Source organism: Pieris rapae, chromosome 13 (genome assembly GCF_905147795.1).
Source record: "Pieris rapae chromosome 13, ilPieRapa1.1, whole genome shotgun sequence".
NCBI classification, from domain to species: Eukaryota; Metazoa; Arthropoda; class Insecta; order Lepidoptera; family Pieridae; genus Pieris; species Pieris rapae.
This window is the reverse complement of record NC_059521.1, coordinates 10,382,114-10,409,324: the sequence shown is the minus strand read 5'-3', so window position 1 is coordinate 10,409,324 and position 27,211 is coordinate 10,382,114. Positions and strand designations below refer to the sequence as shown.

The 27,211-nt window shown below is 33.8% G+C and overlaps 1 protein-coding gene across 2 annotated transcripts; it reads right to left on the bottom strand.

The window, feature by feature from the left end:
* Positions 1-4,993: 4,993 nt before the first annotated feature.
* Positions 4,994-25,340, bottom strand: LOC110998324 (arylalkylamine N-acetyltransferase 1). 2 transcript variants are annotated; one of them, XM_045630889.1, is made up of 5 exons: positions 25,236-25,340; positions 10,856-10,983; positions 9,949-10,129; positions 8,309-8,514; positions 4,994-5,607 (listed from the first exon to the last, which is right to left on the bottom strand). In XM_045630889.1, exons 1-5 carry the CDS (start codon positions 25,239-25,241, stop codon positions 5,424-5,426), a joined length of 705 nt encoding a protein of 234 aa, XP_045486845.1. In that variant the 5' UTR covers positions 25,242-25,340; the 3' UTR covers positions 4,994-5,423. The 2 variants fall into 2 exon arrangements, with proteins under 2 accessions (XP_045486845.1, XP_022122579.2); XM_022266887.2 differs by lacking the exon at positions 25,236-25,340 and adding an exon at positions 16,652-16,841.
* Between the last annotated feature and the right edge of the window lie 1,871 nt (positions 25,341-27,211).

Sequence of the window (27,211 nt, the reverse complement as noted above, 5' to 3'; positions counted from 1 at the left end):
GGTGGCCCGCCGTCTACGACGGGCTCCGACGCATTGGTTGTCCCATAAATATTTTTAAAATTATAAAAAGTTACCTCCAAGATAGAAAAGTGTCACTACGACTCGGCAACACCACCGTCACAAAACACACCGAGAAAGGATGTGTCCAAGGATCAGCTTGCGGGCCTATCCTCTGGAACATCATTCTCAACAACCTACTCGACACACCCATTCCAGAAGGCTGCTCCCTTCAGGCATACGCAGACGACGTCCTGCTTATAAGCACGGCCAAGGACACTAATACACTCGAACAGATCACAAACTCGGCCTTGGAAACGATTCGACTATGGGGACACAGCGTCAAGCTCCATTTCGGTCCAGACAAGACACAATGTATCGCGTTCACCAAACCCGCGACTCTCAGTCGAATCGTTTTCGATGGCGTGCCACTCAAATTCAGCAACACTATCAAATACTTAGGCCTAATCATAGATAGCAAACTTAACTTCAACGAACACCTCAATTACATTCTAGAAAAGGCAATAAAAATATTCCATAAGATTATAACGTACACCAGACCAACGTGGGGTCCGCACCCCGACAACATTAGACTCATATACCAAATGGTCATCGAACCCATCATAACGTACGCCTCGGGTATCTGGGGCCACATCGCCTCAAAGAAATATGTAAGAAAACGTCTCAACAGCACACAAAGGCTATTTGCCATAAAAATAATTAGAGGATTTCGCACAATATCCACCTGCGCGGCCACGGCTCTAGCCCAAATCACCCCGCTAGACCTCAAGGTCCTAGAGACCGCTGAGCTAGAACAAACACGAATAAATAGAACTAGCGATAGGATCCCCTCCGACATCCCGATCGAAAAACCGGTACCTTTTAAGGAGCTCCTTCACCCTGCTCATAGGACACCGATTGACACACACGTTGCAGACATCACCACCAATAAAAGCTCACACACGCACATATACACGGACGGCAGCAAACAAAGCGACGGCTCTGTCGGCGCGGCATTCGTTGTCTTCCCGCCCTCCGCTCACTCACCTGCGCTCACAAAATTATTCAAACTACACAGCACCAGCTCGGTCTTCCAGGCCGAACTGTTTGCAATCTTAAAAGCAGTAGAACACATCCATAAAAATAAAATAACACACTCGCACATTCACACCGACTCACAGTCATCACTTGCCGCACTCAAACAATCGTCTAACACACACCCGCTTGTAGCACAAATACACAAAACGATTCACAAGATAAAACACACACACGAAAACCCCGAGATCTTATTTCAATGGGTGAAAGGACACTCCGGGATCCCTGGCAACGAAGCCGCGGACGTAGCCGCCTCTAAAGCCGCAAACCAGCACTGCTCCCCATCCCACATAGCATGTCCCCTTTCCTACATAAAAACAACAATTAAAAGCGCGACCAAAGTCATAAACAATAACAGATACGTAGGAGACAGCACAGGCCGCTTTACGGTTAACATATTCCCGAACTTAGAAGATATAAAATCATTTTTTTCGACCGTACCCATTTCTTTTCAACTCACACAATTCCTCACAGGACACTCTTACGCCAAAAGCTACCTGAGCCGATTCAAAATCACAGACAACGACACATGCCCATGCGACAACCACACAACACAGACACTGAAACACTTGCTCGAAGAGTGCCCTAGGTTTATAACTGAAAGACATAACCACACACAAAAATTTACAACACATAATTTGACAAATACCAATCCCTTCTCCCTAAGAGAACTGATTCCGCACCCCACAGAACTAAAATCACTCATTAGCCTTATGACCTATATCGTAAACTGCCTAAAAAAGTTCAACAATTAAAATCAAAAGCCTATAGAATTGTATAAATTCACACGACCTATTGTTTATTTTTTATTTATTTTTTTGTATATCTAGCTACTTGTTGCAATGTTTAAAGCCATATTAAAATTAAAATTACTTGCAGTGTATAAATTTAATATAACAGATATTTTTTCTTCTTTTCCTGTTTAAAATATTGAATCAATTGTAACTTAACACTATTACGGTAAAAGAAGTAATAGAAACCTAATAAAAACTTTGTATTATATAAACCGTTAACTAAGCGTAAAATCATTTTATTTATTTATTTTAACACCGAGACTCCACGTCACATTGGACGCCAATTTTTTGCTAAACAAACTCAAACACACTTACTTTGTATAATTATTCACTCATAGCAAGTCATAACCAATTTGTTTTGTATAACTTTTTGTTTCGTCTATGTGACAAAAATTGTAAAGGTGTAAGGAAAAAGAAGGTATCAAATAGCCACTTCTTCCTTGCATCTCCACCCTCTCGTGAAAAACTTTTGTAATAGTTTTAAAAAAAAAAAACATACATAATCAAAAAAAATAATAATAATTGCGAACAAACAAAAAAAAAAAAAAAAAAAAAAAAAAAACCTAACCTAACCTAACCTAACCTAACCTAACCTAACCTAACCTAACCTAACCTAACCTAACCTAACCTAACCTAACCTAACCTAACCTAACCTAACCTAACCTAACCTAACCTAACCTAACCTAACCTAACCTAACCTAACCTAACCTAACCTAACCTAACCTAACCTAACCTAACCTAACCTAACCTAACCTAACCTAACCTAACCTAACCTAACCTAACCTAACCTAACCTAACCTAACCTAACCTAACCTAACCTAACCTAACCTAACCTAACCTAACCTAACCTAACCTAACCTAACCTAACCTAACCTAACCTAACCTAACCTAACCTAACCTAACCTAACCTAACCTAACCTAACCTAACCTAACCTAACCTAACCTAACCTAACCTAACCTAACCTAACCTAACCTAACCTAACCTAACCTAACCTAACCTAACCTAACCTAACCTAACCTAACCTAACCTAACCTAACCTAACCTAACCTAACCTAACCTAACCTAACCTAACCTAACCTAACCTAACCTAACCTAACCTAACCTAACCTAACCTAACCTAACCTAACCTAACCTAACCTAACCTAACCTAACCTAACCTAACCTAACCTAACCTAACCTAACCTAACCTAACCTAACCTAACCTAACCTAACCTAACCTAACCTAACCTAACCTAACCTAACCTAACCTAACCTAACCTAACCTAACCTAACCTAACCTAACCTAACCTAACCTAACCTAACCTAACCTAACCTAACCTAACCTAACCTAACCTAACCTAACCTAACCTAACCTAACCTAACCTAACCTAACCTAACCTAACCTAACCTAACCTAACCTAACCTAACCTAACCTAACCTAACCTAACCTAACCTAACCTAACCTAACCTAACCTAACCTAACCTAACCTAACCTAACCTAACCTAACCTAACCTAACCTAACCTAACCTAACCTAACCTAACCTAACCTAACCTAACCTAACCTAACCTAACCTAACCTAACCTAACCTAACCTAACCTAACCTAACCTAACCTAACCTAACCTAACCTAACCTAACCTAACCTAACCTAACCTAACCTAACCTAACCTAACCTAACCTAACCTAACCTAACCTAACCTAACCTAACCTAACCTAACCTAACCTAACCTAACCTAACCTAACCTAACCTAACCTAACCTAACCTAACCTAACCGTCGAAGACGTAATATATATTACGTCGACGTTTTACGTCGTTTGTGCCATGTAACAATATCGCGATTTGACATAATTTAATTTTCATCTGGCGCCATCTATTATCAAGTCCCCAAAACATTACAACAATATCAAATTTTGAAATATTATGCAATATTAGTTATAGTTTTTCTTTTCTACTTTTTTTTTTACGCATGATGATTTAAAAAAAAAAAAAAAAACTTACCCATCTATGTTAACGAGGTTCGACTGATCTCCATATCACATCTCCATCAACAAATAGAATACAGTTATCAAAGATATACCTTTTTTCAAAATAATTTTAGTTCTCTGTCAATTTGTTAGGCTCCTCATACGTTTTAATAGCATCATACTATTTCAACATCAAAATGTAAATGAAGCAGGATGGATCTTATCAATTATTTAGGATGTCATTAAATAATTGATAAGGTCAAATGACGTATGGGCACATGACGTATATCACAAGAACGGCGATGGACAAGATCTAAAAAAAAAAAAAAAAGATTGTTGAAAGTGAAGATATACACCCCATATTTCTGTACGAGGCTGAAACGTAGACCTTGCGAGTCGTGGGAAGACAGAAAGTAGACGCTCTGGAAATGTGAGGAGAATGCTTGGGAGTTCGTGGACCGAGTTTCGTAAATACCTCTTGATACTTCAAGATCGTTATTAAGCAGCGTCTGTTTTCAGCACTTCAATCTCGCATCCTAACATTCTTCGGACACGTATCTCTGCGTGGTTATTAGTCCCTAGAAAGCCCTGTCATCCAGGGGGAAAGTGGAAGTAGATCGTGCCGATCACCTACGTGTCGGCCTGTTCAAATTAAGTCTGCCGATCACTCAATGAGTGTAACAGGTGACTTCTAATAGGCAACGCTGGCGAAACGTCGTGAAACGTGTCACATCTGCCGCTGCTAATATCACTACTACATAACAAGAAAACTTGTGTAATTACATTATTTGTCCTAATTGCTCGTCAGATTCTTTCAGACTATTATTTTTTTTCCCTTATTTTCCATCATCCAGTAAAGTTCTAGTCAGTTAAGCGTATAATTTCAATAAACAGTTGTTTTTTATTTAAGTATTTGTTTGCTAGTAGTAAGCTAGTAGTTAATAAGTGTACTTGCTTACCAATATGAATAAATGTATTTTTGTTTGTTTGCTATTATATTTATTTTGCTATTATACTTTAACAATAAGGATTATCTAACGATGTCATAATCAGGCTGCACTCCTTGTAAATAAATACATGACCAAGTCTTGATCATATCATTTTAGTACTTCTGGAAATTTAAAGGAATTCAGAGAGCATAGGATAGAAATTTAAAAAAAAATTACAAGATTTTATGTTACATTTTATTACTTAAATAATACTTGTTATTTACATTCCATAACGTTTCGTATAATTTTCAACGCAGCACAAAAAAAATCAATCCCTGACTTCAGAGACTTGCGCGGCGGGAACTATCTAAAGACTATAATATAAAACCACAGAAAATTATAATTACTATACACTTGCTTAAATCTATCTTACATTAATATTATTAAACAGAAAATATTTCTTCAAACTAAGTAAATCTACTAAAAAACACAATTTGGATCGTCGGATCCTTTCTATCGCAATGGCAATGGCAATATTTGTAATTAATTTGTAATTAGGTAACAAATGAATTACAAATATTGCCATACAGGTTTACACGGCTCTCTATAACATTTAAAAAGGAAAGGTACAGTAGGAAAAGAAGAAAAAGTTTGGAGAACAATTTAGATTTGTTTAAGGTAGACTCTGGCCTCGCTGTGCGGTGGGTCTGGATGAGGCGCGTAAGGAATTTCCGAGTACAAAACCCTGAAGACGCTCTTGTAGTGCAGCCTCTCGGCTGCTGCGGCGGAGAAGGCAGACGTCGTGTCCATGCGTAAAGCGCCTGCGTCTATTTCCTTAGCAATACGTCTGTAACAGTAAAACAATGCTTAGCTAATTTAAAATCGTAATATTTTTGGTGTTTAGAGGTTTTATTTGCTTTAAATTTAATCATGCTATAAATACTTATAAAACGTTCCAATGAGTTATACCAAAGAAAACAGGAATTAATCTTTATATCAAATAGAATATATGTAATAAATAATTCTATTCTAACGCGCTTCTTACGTGCGACTCTTATGGCATAATATATAATAAAAAAATTAATAATTTGCTTGCAATAAATTATGATTTAATAATGTAATTAATTATTAAATCTTTCTTTAACAATGTCCATTCCACATTGTATTGCATGTCATGTCATGACTTATGTTTCCGGGGTTAACAGCATTGATTTATTTATACTGCATTACACGATAAGACTTAAGGTTCGCTATGAAAAAGAAGCCGATGGGTTTAAATACTTGAAAAAATCAGATAGCAGGCACGAGAATGGCGCAAATATGTTAATGCTGTAGTCATTTAAATCCAAATTAACGGATCAATCCGATCGTTTCCGCGTTAGGTATGAGGCATGAGTGATTGGTGACAAATAAACCTAAACGTGTTTGCCTCGACAAGTGATTTGTAATTGATTCAAACTCTAGTTATTTAGGAAGCAAATTGAAACTAGTTAATCAAAGCGCGACTATTTTTTATGTGCGTTAATTATCGTTATTAACTTTATCGTTATAGCTTCAAAGGAATTCATAATTTATTGAAAAGCCTAGGTCTCCAACAATTTGTGTTTAGGAGACACAAACCTATATAAATTAATTAATTGGATATTAGGAACATAATTACATCCCCCTAGTTAATTATCTAAAACTTTAAAGATTTGTAAGGATAAACGTATGCAGCATAGGAAAAAAGAGTAGTTGAATGCAACAAAATAAGAAAAGAGATCCAATTAAAAAAAATATCTTATTCAATACTCGTACCTATACCATACAATACACCTACCTGCTATGAAGATACAAATTCTTCAGTTTTCTAATATTAGTAAAGATTGTTTTCCATTTATTTCTCTATTTCATTAATTATTGGAAAATTAACTCAAAGGCTCGAACCAATAGATTAATGATTACCATAAAATAGATTCATAAACTTGACACAAAAATGATCGTTAATGAATGAGTGTCCACCGACCATCTGCGCGCGCACCTTGGCCTAAACTTAACTACGACCGACGACTCGTGAATCGCGATTAAGACGTAATTACTTCTCGGACCCTTTTCATGCCTTTCTTATGTGAAAAAAATGTGATTTAGACTATATTAATGTGTATGGATGAATAATGTCTCACGATCACGATGAGGGAAGATTAACGCTTGCATGCAACAGACAGATCACTTTGTGATAACAATGAGATGATCAACAACTAATATTTTTGGTCACAGTACAATTGCAAAAAACCCAATACTTTAAATTTAACTATTCGTAGTAAATTTGACTATTCGGTTCGGCTTACAGGTTTTTCAACAACAAAAGGATGACGTAAACTCAGAGAGCAACAATGGATTGTATAAGAATGGTAATGGTAATGGTAATGGTAATACTGTCTACTATAATACTGTGTTCGTATCACCATAACAACGTACAGCTCCTCATTTGTCGCAATTATCTTGCTATTTACTGATTATAATTCCGATGATAAACATGTTATACATAAAATTGCATTTTATTTGTTCAATAGAAACGGATCTATGACTTAAAACAAATTACAGATGTTCATAACGAATCGAAGTCTCGTCGTTTTAATTTTCTGGCAATCGATAATAAGTCACGTCTTAATGACGAATGAAGCGTCATGTCGATGCTATTCTGAAAATGTTCATATCGTAATTGTAACTCGATACGTTACGGCTACCGCACGCCATTAGAACGCAATAATGATTAAACGATTAAGTTTTATTGAGGCCGGTCTCACTTCCCTGAGAACAAAAAAATAAAGGTATCCAGTACTTTATGATAATGTGGTCGTAATTAATATGGTACTGTTCGGAATACCTACTGCACATTTTTATATGCACGCGTTTATTACGCGTTGTAAATGGAGCCCATTTTGCAAAGTAGTTTTTATGAACCGTTATTAGTACTTAGGCCTAGATGTACCCTTGAAGGCAGGGATCTTTAATGACCGTAATATTTGTGTCTTGACAGGAGCATGGGGATGTTAAAAGTCATCTTTGTATCAAAATTACAAGTCAAAATAAACGTCACTGAATTTTATTTAACAAGCTTCCTTTACGCTCTCCTGCTAAGGCAATTTAGATTCAGTTCGTGTGAAATAAATAAATGACACAGCATTTTCCCGTAAAACAAAGTGCGTTATCATAGTAGTGAATTATCTGATTATTTTCAATCAATTTAGATTTAAAGTGGTCACGCGTTTTTTTTTGTTCAATGTTTTTGAAGGCAATCAGTTTTTTGTCATACAAGTGACTTAGGTGTATAATTATTTCCTAGTCTTACATTGTTGCTGCGAATAAATTACCGCATGACATTTAACTTGCACGTTGACTTAGAGACCACTGACTAAACTTATATTCGGTTACTTCCATCTGTCATAGCTTAACTTAAACCGTGCAAATACTTATTTTATGCTTATATGCTTATAAACTAGGTAACTACTATTGTTGTGTTTTTGATGAACCTCAAATCGATGTCTACGAAGAAGATAAAAACTCACTCTGATTCCTCACAAAGCACTCTCATGAGGCCTCGTCCTCTCCAGTCACTGTGCGTGGAAGCTATCCTGATCTCCAGCACAGTATCGCAGGTAGGAGGTAGCTTTTCCCAAATTGCTGCTTCGCGGTCTAAATAATTCAATAGTTTCAAAATCTTCTTGAATTTTGGGTGAGGACATTCATCCGATTTGTCACTGTAGTCGACTTCCTGGAAGAAAACTTGGCTCATAAACCTTAAATAATGATAGCTATGGGCTAAGGCTGATGTGAATAATCGGTTGGGCAAACAAAAAGGGCTAACCTCTATTATTTCGTGGCAACGATGAAGACAAGCTTAACGGGACGAGGTTAAAAATATTCCCATCTTCAGTGACACCTCAGTTATTATTGTTCTAAAAGTTCTCACAATTGTATGTTGTTTCAAGAATCACTTTCAGATTTAGTCGACGTGATTTGTAAATAAAGAGGCTTGGCTGTCATTCGCAATTCCACTCGTATCGTATTAACGAGCAAAGAGTTTGAAGTTTTAACCAATGAACAATGTCATTTATTAGACAGTTTTCTTTAAAAAAATATATTATCAATACTATAAATAGGACCCTTAATGCTCGGAGCAACAGACTGGTAATTACAAACAAAAATAGAAATGAAAGGCGGACATTAATGTTTTATGGTTTTTTAATGGATTGTGGTTTGCCGTTTTAAAAAAAACGATATAAGGAAACGGTTGCCACTTGTATTTGCAGTCGTAATCGTAAATAGAACGAAATAAACTTTACAAAGGTCTGATATGGGAACATTTAGTAAATTGCATTTCGTTCAAAACAGCATCAACATCATCAAAAACTGCGTCTAGCCAGGATCTCTTTTAGCATAATGTTTTCAGTAGGTACAATTAAATAATAAGTTTATTACAAACGCAGTGTTGGCCTAGTGGCTTCAACGTGCGACTCTCATACCTAAGGTCGTAGGTTCGATCCCCGGCTGTGCACCAATGGAGTTTCTTTCTATGTGCGCATATAACGAAACTTTCTTGTATATTGTGTCTAATAATGAATTGTGTCTAATAAAGAATTGTGTCTAATATCAGTAATATTTTACATCGAGAAAATGTTTTATTGAAATTATATTATTATGTTAACGTGAAACGAATTAAAGAATAGAACATTTGCTCGAAGGGTGAAGGAAAACATCATGAGGCAACCGACATGTCTTAGACCCAAAAAGTCGATGACGTATGTCAGCCACTAAAGGCTGATCACCTACTTGCCTATTAGATTAAAAAAAATATCATGGAACAGATTCAAAAATCGCGCCACTGATTTATTACAAACGCATGTATCGAGTGTATGTATATTTATAGTATATTACTAATATTAATTAAATATATAATTATATTATTTTTATCGGTCACGACTGATCTGTTCTGCTATTTGATATTTTCCGCATGAAACTAATTTATATAACATAAGCATGTTCAGTTAAAATGTGAACCAATTAATAATTCAATGCGTGAACTTCAATAATCAACACCTGACCGGAAATACATTCTGGATCCTTAAAAGACTGAAAGGCGCGTGTCAACTCGTACGTGTACTAATCTTTAGTTTTAAATTTGCATTATCCTATCGGTGGCTCTTACCTCTCTCCTGGCAATGCCATTAATCACCATTCCTACAAAATTGCCCTGGTCATCTACGACAGCAACGGAGACGCCGTCCTGAAGAGTGCTGGCTGCGTAATCCTCTAGTTCAAAGCACCGGGACTCCGGAGTTTCCAGCAGGTTAATTGTGAGGTTTAAGGGCTCATCTCGAAAGAAGAATCTGCGATATTTAATTATTTAAATATAAAGGATATTACAACGACGTTACTTTAAAAACTTGCTAACGCTCGGAGCGCTGATACATTGGTAGGAGAAAAAATTAAACCGAAAAGATTATTTATAAAAACTGCAGAAAATCGATTTCAAAGTGCCCTCACACTCAAGACCTAGCTCGTTTATTACAAAGCTCAATGTGGATATCGGTGAGTTACAGGAGGGACAAATGGGATGTTATGTGCATGACTTAACTACGTTTGAGGCAATCAATTATATTCATGAGTATTGTAACACGAACGATACATCACAATTAATTGTCTACAACTCTCCAATGACATCTTAAAGTGCTCTAACCTAGTTTCGTATGTTTGCAAATCTTTCTTCGAGATGCCGCTGGATGGAGAAAAGTACACGCCAGATGAATCGTAATTGTAAACGACAACATATGCGTTGCATATTGCATATTGAATTTTGTTAAAGTTATGATTTAGTTTATTAAATGGCGTAGGTACCTTTGATCTCTCTGTGCATAATCTTAATATCAAGGTATTAAATATCTAGATCCTAGAGGTATTACCAACTATACAACTATCCTTACAGTGATTACCACTAATGCTAATAAGCATATCTATTCAATAATTAGGGCTAGCCTTATTAGGGCGGTCTACATCTCGATTTATCTCCTAACCTATCCCTCCTTGTTAACTAGGTTTAGTTAATAAATTCTTACTTTCTGAGAAATTCGATGACCGGTCCTTTATCACTGGTGCTGAGCTTCCGAAGACTGTAAGCGGGCTTGGAGATGTTCCTGGGCCGGAGGTTGAGTTCTTTGAGCTGTGACGGCAATTTATCTGCCAACTGAAAAGGAAAACGAAATAGTGCTTTGTACTACAACTTCATAAGCAGTGCAGTTAAGTGGCGGGACAACCTTACGTTGACGTCGACGATAGCAAAGCCGTACAGAGTGACTTACATGAAAAAAATAGATAAATCCCTTTAAACATAAACGAATCATCTTGACACCTTAGAATGGTCCGATCTAGATAATACTGAAGACATAAAGACAATGCGACGACAGAACGGGATCACGTCATTCCCTGTAACCCGATATTGGTCAATATTAAAGAGTCGAGTCATGCCACGGACTCAATTAAATATCGCGTTCTTCATTAAAACTGGTAATCATACTAATCCTAAGCGGTAATAATTAAGCGATATCATACGTTAGCCCCTTGTTTAAATTAGTCTGTTTTTGCAGGACAAATCATATCACACATTATGTCTCTTTAACTAAAGATTTAGTATAAACACAGGAAGATAGGTAAATATGTATTATATTCTAAACTGTCAAGAGCACAAGTACATAATGTCATTATTTAAATATAATTCCATGTAATTGCTTTGATTGTCAAGTTGTGTCAAGCGTCAGCATTTTATACATAACTTAATTGTTACAAATTTATATTTCCCGCTAAACAATAACTACATAATTACATATCACAGTAGTGCTTACAGTAGTAAGCTTTTTGAAAACTTCTATGAATTATAATAAAATAAATTGTCTAATAATAAAAATCTCAATGGAACAATATTCTAATCAAGATTAACGAAATAACAATAGGATGTTTGTAATAAATATAATTTCGATTATTTAATAGATTTCTAGCTGCCCCCGCGAACTTCATTCTCCTCATTGTGATTTTAATTTAGGCTGAGTATAATCACACCTTTTGCTATGCTACCCCAGAGACTGTTCGGTTTTTCGGAATTTCTGACTATTTGACTTTTTAGGTTTTCCTGTGTTGTTTTTCTAAATCTATAAACCTTAGAATTCCAAACATAAGTTTTTAATTAACAAATAAAATAAGGGTTGATCGCGGACCACCCTAAACCTTTAGGGGGGATGAAAAATTGATGACCGATAGACCTAACTAATAATGTGCACACAAAATTTCACGAAAATCGGACAAGCCATTTCGTTTAATTACAAACACTGTGACACGAGAATTTTTTATATTAGATTTATCGTGAAAAGATGTAAACTTTATTTAAATTCAATTAATTTAGTTTTAGTAATTTTATTTATTATAATACATGTATTATAAATAAATGAAATAAGTACGATTAAATTCAACGCTGTGATTAAAAGAAACGATTTTATCCCTTTTTAGGCTCTAGTAATAATTAATAAATTAAACAAGGTAATAACATAGCAACATACTTACATATACGGTAATTATAGTTGACGTTACTGTTTCTATTAACATAATAATAAGACACGCAAACTACCTATTTATTTTTTCTCAACATACTCAACAAACCTTCCGGGTACTAGTAGTGCGCTTAATTTGATATTAAAAATCGGGAAGTGCATAAAAACTGTTATGCTCATAAACCCGTTAATTTTTTCTTCACCGTTTTTTGTCGACGATCGCGCGTCCTTGACCCCGAAATTTTACTCAAACTTTTGTTTGGTTTTGTTTTTGTTGACATTAATTTCGTTTTTAATATTACGTACTCCAAGGTGAGTACGATGGGCGATTCACTTACATGAATGAAGATACAATTATTGCAGATATTAAAAAAAGGCTTCTAAATATTTCGAGACGGAAGTCGCGAGATCATATCTCACTTCACGACCCTGGCAGCGAATTCCGGAACTAATTCTTATTGATCGTGCATTATGTTTTTTTAATAAGTATTTAAGGTTTTTTTTCTGTTATCCTGGTGTTAAGCTTCAAAAATATTTCTTTGCTAAACCTTAATTAGTGCCTAATAAAAATTACTGCTATTATTAATTTAAACAATTAAAAAAAACTGTTAAATTACCATATCGTAACAAGTGACGTTTAAATATAGATAAAGTTCATTCGACTCGTTCTCTTATCTACATTGTATGTAGTAACTTATTTAAAAATAATGGGCCCTTTCAATGCGAAATGCAGCATCATAGTTGTAGCTGTTGCAAAACTTGTGCGCTTTTGGTGCGAGACCCCGCTCACGATCATGATTCATGACCAAGGCCTAAGTTCGACGATCGCCTTTCGATTCCGTGCCTTCACTTATGCCATAAGTTCTCAATATCTACGATTCGTTCTCTAACGAATTCTCTTCGATTTTAAGTTTAATTAAATCAGCATTGGCTTCTAAGGTTCTAATTGTATCTACATATAACAATTATAAGTATTGGTAATTTTAAAAAGATGAATTATTTATATCTGAGGATATTAAATTATTATTATGAGGTCGATTATTTTGTACTTAACTTATTGTTAATAACAATAATAAAACCGCAATCAATCTGTTTGAAATCATTTACGTTAATATTGAACAATAAATTACGTAACTATTATTGTGTCACCTGTGATTGTGAATCAAGCAGATCACGAATGTCCAGCACAATTACCACTAGAATGGAATCACGAAGTGGTTTCTAGGCATAAAGCACAAATTATCAACTCTTAGTACAAGTACTAGTAGTATATTAAATTATAGGTTTCGTGGAATATGAGAGTTCTATTAATTGTTATGCGTATATTATGAAATAGCGAAAGATATTTTGAGAGGCCAGTTCAGCCGACGCGCGACGTCGTCTAAAGTGCCTAAGAATTTTTTCTTATTTTCCAATGTATAGGAAATTTTTCTTCATTACAATTTAAAAATCATATTATGATAACGAATCGGAATCACACTTACGTTTATTTTGGTTTGAGATTTTAATTACGATTTAGCACTTTTAAGAAAATTAAAAAAAAAAACTAAAATATGGTTTTATTGATCATGAACATTTAAATTTACTGATATTTACATGATGTTAATGCGAAAAAGCGAAAACATCAAAGTAATCTATCAGTTTGCTAAAAAATACTTTAGCTCAATACTTTGAGAACAATACTATAAGGACATTGTGAACAAGACATTTAGCACAGTGAACGTGCTATCGGGTTTTATGAGTCTATTTTAAGATTAAAATGCGTTAAAAGAGCAGTAAACTTGTTGCTTTATTAATAAATAAAATATTGTTCGAATAAATTTTATAATGTTAACAATTACTTGAATTCTAGGTTGCAGAAGGCAAACGCCAAGACCCAACATTGTCCTAGTCACGGCCGTCTAGTCTCAGAGTAACAAATTAATAAAATCATTATCTGGTACATAATTCTTGTTATAATTAAGGGGGTGAATTTAAGAAAAGGTTATTATGAAAACTAATGTGACATTCTATATAGAAACGCCTCTGTCTTTTTCCATAACATTGAGATATAAATATATCTCAAACACGAATGGAAATCCAACAATTCTCTTAAGGATTATTTTTATAAACTGTAGTGGCATGATTAATAATAATTGTATGGTGTAAAAGTTTATATGTAATATATTTTGAGACATGTGAGCGATAGCACTATAGCGTAGCACTTCAGTTCCAGCTACGGAAGTGATTCTCGTAGCTTCACTTAAATTGTGTTTCAATTATATTTATTTAGTCCTGATTCTGTCATACATATCATTCTTACTAGTGTAAAACATTCACATTTAGCAAGCATTTTCCCAGTATTCGAAAATTTCGGTTATTATCTACTGAATGAGTCTTATTGGCTTACGGTTATTAAATATTACGTTTCGTATGTGCATTTGTATTCAATACAACATTAATGATGTTATTGTGTTCAATTCCAATAATTATAAACTACTCTACGTTCATTGTACATTCTTTCAATAGAAGAGATATCTCCTCGTGATAGATAGGTATACACAATACCTGTGTTGGATAGAGAATCAGTGATGTAGAATCGTGACCTATCTCGCCGGCTGCTGCTTCAATATCTCACGTACAACAATACAGCTTGACCTAGTTGTGATAAAACACTTTGTTTTCAACTGTTTGTTGGCGTATTTTTTTATAATTTTTCTCTGTACTGTAACGTATAAGAAGTATCGTATGTCTTTGTGAAGTCCAAATCTATGAGCCTCGTACAATAGCTTAATTACTTGGCAGTTCTACCAGTAATAATAATAACGAGTCCATGTGACCTCTTATTTTGCCTCACGTTAAGTACCATATGAGTGAGTTGTGCCACTTTTATAGTGCAATCAAACTCCTATGCACATATAGCTTTGTTATTAGATAAAACATGATAACACGAAAATAAGGTCATACAAATAATATTTTCCATTATTCTCAATCGTAACTGTACTTATTATCTTAGTCAAAAAGAACAGGTACCTGTGCTATCTCGGCTCGTATAAAATCGCATTGACCTAAGTGTAGCCGTGTCCTTTAGGCCTTATCGTGGCCTTATGCCATATGAATACAAAAATCCGGCGTTTTCCTACTAAAACAGCGAAGTTGTACAAATTTAACGGAACAAATTTAGCGTCAGTCGCCCATTTACAAAGTAAGGACGCTTCATTCTTTTGTTTATATTCGTTTTACGAATAATCAAAATATGTATTCTATTTATTTTTCTCGGCTTTACATCGGTGTAATGATAGAAGTAATTTAATCGATTTAGATGTTTTCTTATTCACTGCATAAACGTTAGAGTGATTTCAAAGCACTGGACAGAGCAATTATTAAACTATGTCGTCTACTTTATTATCTACACTAGATGTGGTGCGGTGGGAATAAATGAAGTGATTAGATTAAAAGGGCACTCGTGCCAATATGCGCAAATAGAAAGTTACAACGATAAATGCACGCTTATTTATATCATGCACTGCGTAACGTATTTGAGGGCAAGGTTTAGACTGATATTTACTTCCCAGATAAATGATAGCGGTATTTGGGTTACAGAGATTATACAATTAATAATTCTGTTTTTAAATCTAGAACAAGAATACTTTGTATTTGTTTTGTGTTCAAATAAATCCTATGCATAGATAAATAAATACATTAGAGAAAAATAAAAAGATTAAACACTTGACGTACTTTCAATTCAATTCTAAATAAATATAAACATCGTTTAACATGAAATTCTCTTGATAACTTCATGGATTTGTAGTCTTTAAAATACTTCTGAAATAAAATGATTTATGTGATTGTTTATATTATAATTATTCGTACTTATAGTAAATAAGTACAGCATAAAATTTATGCTAAGTTTTAAGCTGTTTAAGCCTTGCCTATTAAAATATACTAACAAAAATTATACTTATTTTATTAGCAATTTGGTATAAATCAAATCAAATGAAACAATATTCCACTCAAATTAAGTTAAAAATTAAGTTTTTAAAAATCTACATCTTAATATATATTAACCGTAATTTATTTATTTTAAACGAAATAGCGGGTATCATTTTTGTTTAGATCTAAAGTTATGTTACTTATCAATTACGATATGTTTTTAAAATTGCCGTTTTCCTGCATTTTATTTCGCAAATAGCAACTTCCTACACGATAATTATTGTATTAGGAAATAACACAATGTCTTAATAAAAATACAGGTTTAGAATTTAAGTGCGAGCAACGTTTTATCTGTTCATATTTAACACGTATTTGTACGCTTTAAACGCTTTAAACGCTTACCGTATACTTTTCGATAATCCGTTCATTGTCATGTTCGAAATGCCCCTTTTCTTGTAAGTTGTTTTCCACAATGTTTCTAGCACTCGTAACGGCCATATTGAAAAGCACTATTCACGCGTTCACTTCAATTTCAGCAACGTTCCCTAGACGGGTCGCGGCGAGTTTTGAGATTGGAATGGTTGCGAAATCGCGCTTCTTTTATATAAAGCTGCTACAGCACTCAACGCGCCCCTCGCCTAGTCCTTTCATATCCGCCCGAATGTGCTGTTGCTTGTATACTTTGACTCGGGAGGTCTGTCTTATGCCGTGCACTAATTAGAAGAACTTAGCTGTGACCCCTTTATGAAACAACTTTTGAAATTATCAAATGTAAATAAATTTGTAATAAATAAAGCTATTTTTATATATTGTAATAAATCGTTTAATATGTTAACTATATCATAATTACAAGATATAAATTCAAAGTGCTTCTTTATACATAATTTTTAAATATATGATTAACACAAGGCGCTTCTAATTTAAATGTTAAATATTAATTTTGAGGCCAACGCGTTATTTGGTACAAACAATTAGCATAAATGCGTTTTTGCAGGAATTATATTGAGCGAAGCGCATTCTAATGACATAATGATATATTTATGAAAAACTATACTGTATTTCAAACAGACAATGATTTCTTCGTTCTGTCAAGTAAGTTTATATGTTAATGTCACTTTTGACAGGTTTCCTATACACTACCTGAATATTTTTCGTCGTTCGTTGTTAATTCGTTGTTATTGTGAAAGTAAAAAAAATATGTTGCATATATTTTATTTTAACACGAAATTAACTCTTAAAGGCATTTGGTTTGGTGACATGAATTATTATTGACCTCTCAAACCCTTCAATAGACTTGCATTGGTCGTCATTACAATATCCAGTTTTAATTAACTGTTGTACAACCAAGACAGGTGAAACCTACCTCAACGCAAGCTGGGAGAATCCGATCGAAATTCAATATTTTTATTTTTTTTGGTTTTTAAGTTGCACAGTAAGTTCACACAGTTACGGAGTAAAAATTATACCTAAAAATTATTAATTTTATGGTAAAAACATTAAAAAACACGACTGCTGCAAAGTATAAAATAACGAAAGGAGTTTGCGTTTAGATTTTGTTTAAACTTTTTAAATCTATAAAATTTGAACTGTACAAATTGAACCCAGAATGAATTATTAAGATATCTAACTCAGTAGATAAGACTTTTGATTTTTAATTTGAACATGTCGAAAAACTTACTCATTAAGGAGAACTTGGCCATAAAACATTGCAGGTCAAAAACAACCTTTAAGTATTGAGGTCACAGGGAGACTTAAAATATAATACTTTTATTATCCAAAATCCTTGAATTTAGTGACAAGGACCTCATTTTCACCGTTCTATATTCATTAAATCACTATTTTCTATTTTGTCTTTTTTATATAGTGTGTCTATAAAAATATAGCCTACATTTATTACGAAGATCATAGACGAAACGGACGTTACTCATTGCTAAACTAATTTGTTTCGCATCGAAATCCTAATTAGAATAACAAACGAGGCTTTGAAACGAGATCATTCACGTTTCACTTCAATTGTGGTGTATTGTAAACACACTCGTCCCTCATAAACTTGTATTGAAAATTCATAGTTAAAAATAACCAAAACTCCACGATTTAACAGATTTTTGTAAAAGATAACATACTCATAAGTCACACATTACAGTTTTTCATTATTTATATACAAGCTGGTTCCCGCAGATTCACTTGCGGTCGTTTAAGACCCGTGCTCGTCATAATATGCCTACTCTGAAACAAATGCTCAGTTGTTTCACCAATATTTTGCTGCAGAAACCTCATGTGAATTGGTGATGAATGGAGTCTCTATGTGAATAAGAATTAATATCATGTATAAAATATCAATTGCAATAATAAAGTTAAAGAGAAAAGCATATGCTGTGCAAATGAGAATTAACATTTTAAGGGAATAAATGAATTATGATTACTCAAAACTTTAATCCTTTTAATAACATTTGCAAAATTTCTCATCGATTGTAGTTTTATTTACTTTTTGGTATTCCTCAGTCTTTATGATATAACTAAATATATACATATATTACTTGGTATAATTACACAAGGTAATGGTTTTATTGATCAACCAAAAAACGTACAAAATGGTATTTATAATGAAAATTTTCCGTATGGAATAATAGGAAATATAAACTTTAGGTAGATTCAATTCGTTCCTACCATTAAACGACCGCTATGATCTAGTCGGCTTAGAAGTTAATATTAATTGAATAGCATATTTTGAACGTTATTCGTGATTGAAACACTTGGTCAGTGTCATTGTGAATCATTTTCACAGAAGCCTTTAAATTATTACTTATTTTCCCTTGGACGACTCTTCAGCAAGGCTAAGCGTTTCCACATAAAGTACTCGTGTGCCATCTAAATGTAAATTTATTCTTTTATTTGCCAGCATCCGTGGAAGTGATACTACTTCTATAGCAGTGAATATTAATAGAAAATGTTTTTGACATGGAGGAAACTACAGGGTTCAGTAAATCTCGCTCTGATGATGCCGTTTCGCTTACTGGACTGTGCCCAGTTTTAATACTTGAGAAAAATAAACTTTAGGTAGTGGTTATCATTAACCTTTAACAATCTCGTACATTCCATGTTATTCCATCCATATTTAAAAATAACCGACAAGGTAAGCTAAAAATACCTCTGGCCTTGCTTTTTGAAATCAATTTGTTTACAAATTTATTTCCTAGACTCGTGCTAAATCCACTTTCACTATTAATTCAGAAAATAAAAAACCGCACACGTCTACATATTTTTTTTTAAATCAATCGAATACACGTGCTTCGCACCTACCTGCGTTTATTATGGCCACCCTGTTCTAAGTGATTATTAGTACAAAGCCTTTAAAATTATAATTTTGACATTGTTACCCTTTCATGACAAAGGGTAACGATGATGAACAAGCAATGCAATAGGTATCATAATAATAAAATACTTTAAATTCATTCGTATTAAGCAAAAATCTAATTTTAATTTTTCGCCATTTAGAATTAGTACCGTTTGCTTGGTCCAAAGCAAACAACGAGAAGATAACGCGGCGCCAGCTGACCTATTTACTCAAAGAGAGCCGCATCACTCACATTTAATTGCCTGAGCCCTATAGAGAATCAATCATACATTTAAATGTAGTATTAGAGGAGAATGGTCATTAGACGACATTAAGACAGGTAATAAATAAAAGACAAATTTATGATGAGCATTCGAGACTCGTGGTCCGGTTCCTGGGTCTACGTTGGTGTTGGTTGGTTGTAAATGTTACTCAAAAAGATTTCAAAGATAATATTATGTCGCCGTCCTTAGCTAGAATTGACTTTAGAACGTCTTAATAGGTGCCTTGGTAAGCCTCAACTGCCTAATACAACCGACTTATTAATTATTTGATTTCCTAGGTCACTGGCGATTTCTCAAATTCAAATATAATATTTAATAACGTTCATTATGCATATTATTCGTAATGTATTTAGATTGCCAGATATATAAAAAATGCTTGTGTAATTAGTATGATTTTATTTATTTTTTTGCTTGAAATCTAAATATGAATGTGTTTTACTGTTTTCTGAGTCGCCTAGACTTTAGATAGATCTTATGACTCCGAAAGATTTGGAGTTAACAATCAAGAAAATCTAACGGTTTTTAATGTTACGCTTTTCCTTTCTTTTAAAATACTATCTTATTTAAGAAGAGTTTTGGTCATTCTTCCGATAAGAATTATAAAAATTGGGGTGTTTTATTTTACATTTAAGTCATTATTTTTCAGTTTTTTATTTTTTTAAATTTAATAATTTTGGGACGCCCTGTATATGTGCTATGCCGGCAAAGGGCACTTTACCAAAATAAACAAAACATATATAACGTATGTTATGTGTGTTTGTCTATTATTATTTCTATGAAAGATACATACGATACCATTTTTATTAAATTGCACAGGGAGTTTTGAGAGATATCGTTTTATAACTTATTAAATTTTATAAAGTTTTGAGTTTTAAGGAAATTGTAAATTTACTTATTTTGGCAAACTTCTAAACAAAACCGGTCAAAAACATCAAGTACTTTATTCTTTGTTAACACATTAAAGGTTAATTAACATTTCCTAGTGCTAATTACAGTTTCGACAGCGATGTAATATGTTAATTGTAATATGTTAATAACTTTATATCTTATCTATAACAAATAGCTTGCAGCGAATACGCAAACCTTGAGTACAATTTAATAACATTAATCGAGCCAAATCTAACCTTTTAGCAGCTTTACATATTATAAAGTATATTTTATCATTGTAACTTAAACTACAAGATAATTTTGATATTAATAAGTAAGGTTATGAGAATCGGCTTTAAATACAAACGTCAATTAGTAAGTTTTTAACTGGTTTTTATATTCGTGAAGTTAACTCGCGTCGCTAAGTTGAAGTCTCATTTAGAATAAACAAATAAATGAACAGGAGTTCAACACTAATAAAACCTAGATTAATTTACTTAAAGGAGAAAAATTAAATCACATAACAGTAGCATTTAAAAAAACCCGGTCGTCGCTAATTTAGTCTTTTAGCACATTTTAATGAAAGGGTTTTTTTAAGTTAAATATATTTTAAGAATATCTTAACAGCATAATATAAATGACTGGAAGTTGTATATCAAGTACGAAGACCTTTAGTGAGTTCACCTCTGTGTGATCTATTTTTCGTTTCACGAGAAATTATTTCCTTTATAGCAAATTAAGAATAACAGGTTTTTGATAGACGAGATAACGCAAAACGTGAAAGATTATACTTAAACGATTGGTTATACGAATTAGAATTAGTGAGAGAGAGAGTTGAGATTGAAATTATCAATTGTGTCAATAATACAACGTGGTTACAGCTGATGTTAGAACGAGCGCCACACATTTTTTCCAAGCTCTGAACGAACAGTCTAATTATGCAAAACCGCTGACGTTAATCCGTGTAATAAATACAACAGAAGGTTATATTATTAAGAGGTTAATAAGTACATATCTAAACGTAAACGTCATAATTACATGGTTTGTGACAACCTGTCATCGACAGATTATTCGTTGTGACTGTAACATTCTAATATACGGTAATATTTAATAGCGACTAGCAGAAACATATGTTTACGGAGAATTATTTATTCAGATTAATCGGGTACATTTAAATATAAATTCAAACAGAACTGTGAATTATATACTTAGCACATAATAATAGATGTTTTACAATAATTCCGAGATTTTATGATATTATGCTACCGGTATAACCTTAGCAGTTAGCACACAGTTTTGGACAGTTTTATTCGTAAAGTATCTGACGTTACGTTTACATTGTGCTTTTGATTTCAATATTATGGAACACCCGTTAATATATTTCTGAAATTTTGTCTGTATTTATAACGGTATAAATTGGTAAGTGCTAAACAATTTATTTTTACTCGTCTTAAGCAAATACTTATATACAAATCAAAAATCTTTGTTTCTCTTATAACTTAGCACCTTTGCACAAATAATATTAACTTAAAACAAAGTATTTTTTTTAAAGAAAAAAAATGTAATTTGTTGTTGTTGCACGTATATATTTTAATTAGAGTATGTTTAAGTAGTTTATTTTTAGTGACATTTAATAATATAACTGTATATTTATAAATAAAACTGGTAAAATGTAATTGTTTCCTTAAATACACGACGTAAATGATTTTTAACAGGACCTGTTGTTTTATAAAGCAGTCTGAATTCTATAAATATGTATGAATATAAAACAAACAAACTTCATCAAAAGTTCTGATTCCCAAGATTATTTCGTCGTCTGAGGGATCTTCAAATATTGTAAATTATAATTTTTAATTGTAATCACATGTACAAGTAAATCATATAATATAGAAATGTAATCAAGTTATAATATAAACGGATGTTAATTTAATATGCAACTAATAATGTAATGTATTGTATGAAGTAATTGTGATTATGCAAATAATTGTCACAATCGAATCACGTGGAATGCCACGCTGGCTCCAAGAAACATTGAATGCGAATAATTAATTAACATTTGCCCTACAAAAACCTGAGGGCTGAGATGTATGACTAAACAAGCTTTCGGTAATTAATTTTCTAAGCGTTTGATTACTGCTACCTACCTTTACTAAAGAAATCAATGTTTCGGCACGAGTAAGTACTTACTGCTATTTTTAATATTTACCTACGTTCTCACTGAACCTTCAACATTTTGTGAACCGATTTTAGTAACTTTCTGTATTTATTATTTCATGCCGGCGGGAACGAGTCCATCCACAGAATATAATTAATTGCGACCTGCTACCCGATGGGACCCTGATGCCTTGACCTAGAGACTCAAAAACACTTCTTATTCAACTTACTTCATCCGCATCCCCGTAACACAGTTATTAATAGAGAAGTACAACAACAGACACACAACTAGACGCGTAAATTTTTAACACGTAAAATGGTTTGATCTGTATATTGGTCTATCTACTATTATTATATTATATATCTATGTACTACTATACTTTACTATACTTATCTAATTGAGCCTTACAATAGACAAAAACAGAACTAAGGTGCATGAGAAGGACGCACATGGTATCATTACATTCCTTTTCCCAAATATCCTATTATATTCAAGTAATTTTTACTCAATGGCGTACCTTTTTTTATTTATTAATCTTAATCTCTTTGTCTCTCTCTTAACCTGCAGAAAGTGGGAACAATCTCTGATTCTTTATAGAAAAAAATGTAATATTTAGTGAAACGCTAAATCGGACATATTATCAGACTGCCGTGCTATTCTAATATACAGCTACACAAAGTTTTTAATAATAAAAACAGATTAAGATGAAACTTAAACTAAGTTTGAATAATGATATATAAATATAATGTTATTATTTTACCAGTGAATATGTTTGTTTATTAGGCGACAAATAAGTCGGCAGTTGTTTATCATTAAATAACTATTAACGTAGAAAGAGCGAGTACTTGGTGTACAACTTGGGAACAGGCGCATTTAATTAACGGAATAAAACTGCAGCCACTTCTTGTGAAAACCCACGCTGATCCGGCTGCTGTCAATATACGGATGTATTTTAGGTAGATGCTGATATCGGAACTTGAATGGGGAAATCCACGAGGAAAGCGTAGTTCATAAATTCTTGTGAGCATATTAAATGTGTTACGTTTCAAACGGCATACAACAAATAGGTTTTGGTTACTTTTTCGTAAGTGTATTTTAAGTTAAGAAGTTTCCACGGCGGAGCAGATTACAAGTGAAGTTGCGGCGTCCACTAATCATTAAGCCGCGTCACAAGTGAAGGTTACGTGGTATTTGTTTTTGTATAAACCCGAACAGTTGACGTAATTAAACTTTTTTATTTTTAACGCAACTTTCGAATAGGTCACAACAAAATAAGGTTTGCCCTTGACATTTACTAACTGCTCATTTTAATCGACACATTAAGAATGGTTTACTTCAGGTCAACATTTGAAAGAGAAGAGTCTAATGGGTTTTCCGAGTACCCTAGAGCAGTAAAATAAGAGGTCACCAATATATTAGGTGCGACATATTATGCGCAGTTATAGAAAAACGAATAGGATTCATTTTAATCGGTAATTTACGACACCTTCCTGAATAGCAGTGTCCGCTTCCGCAATGAGCTAACATTAACAGCCTTGAACACTGGGCCAAAACGAATTTGAGGTGTCGGCGACGAATGCAAATGCAAGCTAGCCTTATCCCGCCTACATTCCTAGACAGTGAAAGGTGCATAAGAACATTCCATTGTACATTTAATAACGACCTCTGTAGTGTACTTAAAGCCTAGAGGTCTCGTTTTATTGTAAAGAGACAGAACAGCTTTTAAAACTAGAACCTGTTAAAGCAAAAAGCTTAGTAATCATAGCACGAGTTTTTAGCTGTAATATTCTTTTGTTATAAAAATATATATTGCTTTGTGTTATATTTTATCTTTAGCACGTAAAGAAAAACATAATTAACCGTTTATACTAGCGAAATATTAACCAATTTTGCGGGGGAATACATAATATATAAAAAATAATTAAAAGCTGTTAAATCGTATATACTTATTATTAATATTCTGTTCATACAAACCTCACTTCTCGAATAGACTTACTGGTAATTCGATGTTAGTGATAACTTTTTGCGATTGTATAAGTCCCAAATCAATGTATAAGGGAACCATTTTTAGCTATGTATATTGTATGTATTTGCAAAATAAGTCAAAAATGCAACATGTAAAGTACGAAACTTTATACGATACTATTTATTTATTTTTCCACTTTAACATAAGCGTCGCTCTCCAACAATGCACAACTTAAAATAAAAAAAAACAATTCTTTCACAGCCAAGAAAGAATCTGTATATTTAACAAACGCAACGATCTTTAGAATTTCTAAAGTTAAAAGAGTTCGTTTCAGTTTAAATAAAAATATAAATCTAATTTTAAAAGAAGTAACTACTTACCCCCATAATCTGTTAGTAGATATACTTTTCAAAATAATAAAAAAAAATCAAACGATTCCTGAGCTACATATGCCCGTACTGAAATTGGACTACAAGTGATAGCAGGATGATAGGGAGACGAGGATATTTCGCAGTCTTCATTATTTTATTAGTTCAATGATGGGAGCACTCGAGTAAAGTTCGCAAATAAAAATCCATTTGAGGCCTCAGATATCAAATACATATTGGACATTAAATTATTTTCACTATTTTTGATTATCTTCACTACGAAAATACTATACGAGAGACATCTCGTCTCTCTTGGTCGAAAAAGTCAAAGTACATGACACTAAGCCGAATACCGGAGCTTTTCACGCAACTTTTATACACCTCTACAGACACTCACAGTCAGACCTGTCTGGACCTGGAGAACTAAAGAATAGTCTGGCCAAAGCACCAAGTCATTGTTTAGATGCGAGGTATCCAAAATTAAAATAGCAATGATATCGCCTTTGAAAGTGGGCACTAAGAATGTTGCGAAAATTGTATTTTACTCGTATAAAGTACGTGTGATTACAGTAGATAAACAAAATATATACATTTTTAAAGGATCGGTTTGTTTATTTTTTCTATTGCGAGGTGTGTAGTCGTTGCTATCTGTCCTACATGAAGTACAAACTTTTATTATAATAAAAATTCAAGGCCAAATGGGTAGTGTGGCATCTTCGCCGAAACCGAATCTATTGCCAAATTACAAACGATTTACTACTGTAGGCAGACAATTGATTCCAATTGCTAGTGACAGAATGATTTATTGTGAATCATAAACACATTTTTAACCGATATGTTTTTTTCTAGAAGCTTAAGAGATAATAACTTTAAGACCTTATTAACTTTGCATGATTTTGGGTGTAGAAAATGGTTTTCCACATTTATTATTTAACGATTATATATTTATCTCTGCTGTTAAAAGCGGTCACGATTCGTTTATCTTGGCATGTCGAGCTTGGTGCCGTTTGGGGATATGCTGCGGGTGATGAATGGTTGGTGGTGAGAAAAGGTATGGCTTCCCGTAACTTCAAATTTTTAAATTTTGTGGCACCATATGTTTTTTTTTATGTAACAGGAGGCAGACAGGCAGGCCGCAGGAGGCTCATCTGAAGCTAAGTGACACCTCCACCCATGGACACTCGCACTACCAGAAGGCTCGCAAGTGCGCTACCGGCCTTTTAAGAATTGGTGCGCTCTTTTCTTTAAGTAGCAAGAAGTAAAAGAATTTTCGATATGTCAACGTCCAGTATCCCGATGCTAACTGAGGCTTTAAAGGGTGTTTTTTTAGCGGAGAACGCGCAAACTTGTGTTTTCTTTGGGTTCAATTGGACTAGATTTAGCCTACCCCAGTCCACGTAACAGAATTTCGACTTCAAACACAAGTTTGTACCGGTACTCATCGACAACTACCCGAGAAATACCTGCCCGGCCAGTGTTTAGAGTATCCCAAGTGCTATCGTCCGCATAACAATGAATGTGGTTAAGTTGCAACATATGATTGATATGCAGGACAAACAGGGTCAGGGATAGGACACAGCCTTGGACCCCAGCATTCACAGATCTAAGGTCGGAGCATGCACCGTCGATGACGGCTTCGATCAGCGAGAAAGTTGGAAATTCAGTTACATAATATCTCGGGTAGTCATGGGCTGGAAGTTTCGAGAGCAGTGCTGTGCCACACCCGATCGAAAACTTTCGCTATGTCCAAACTTACCGCCAGCGTATATATGGAAGCGGTCTTCCAGCACTTCGAGACAATGCTGTTGTTTACTCACGTAACTAAATTATAGACTTTTAGCTATCACAGCTAGATATTTTTTTTTCATTTTGCCGCATTATTAAACAATAACTGAGTGAGAAAACAAAAAATGAGTTTTTGGCAAGTATATAAACTTTATGTCGTGACATCAGCTCTACAACGTTATCTTTTGTATCTTTTCAGTGTA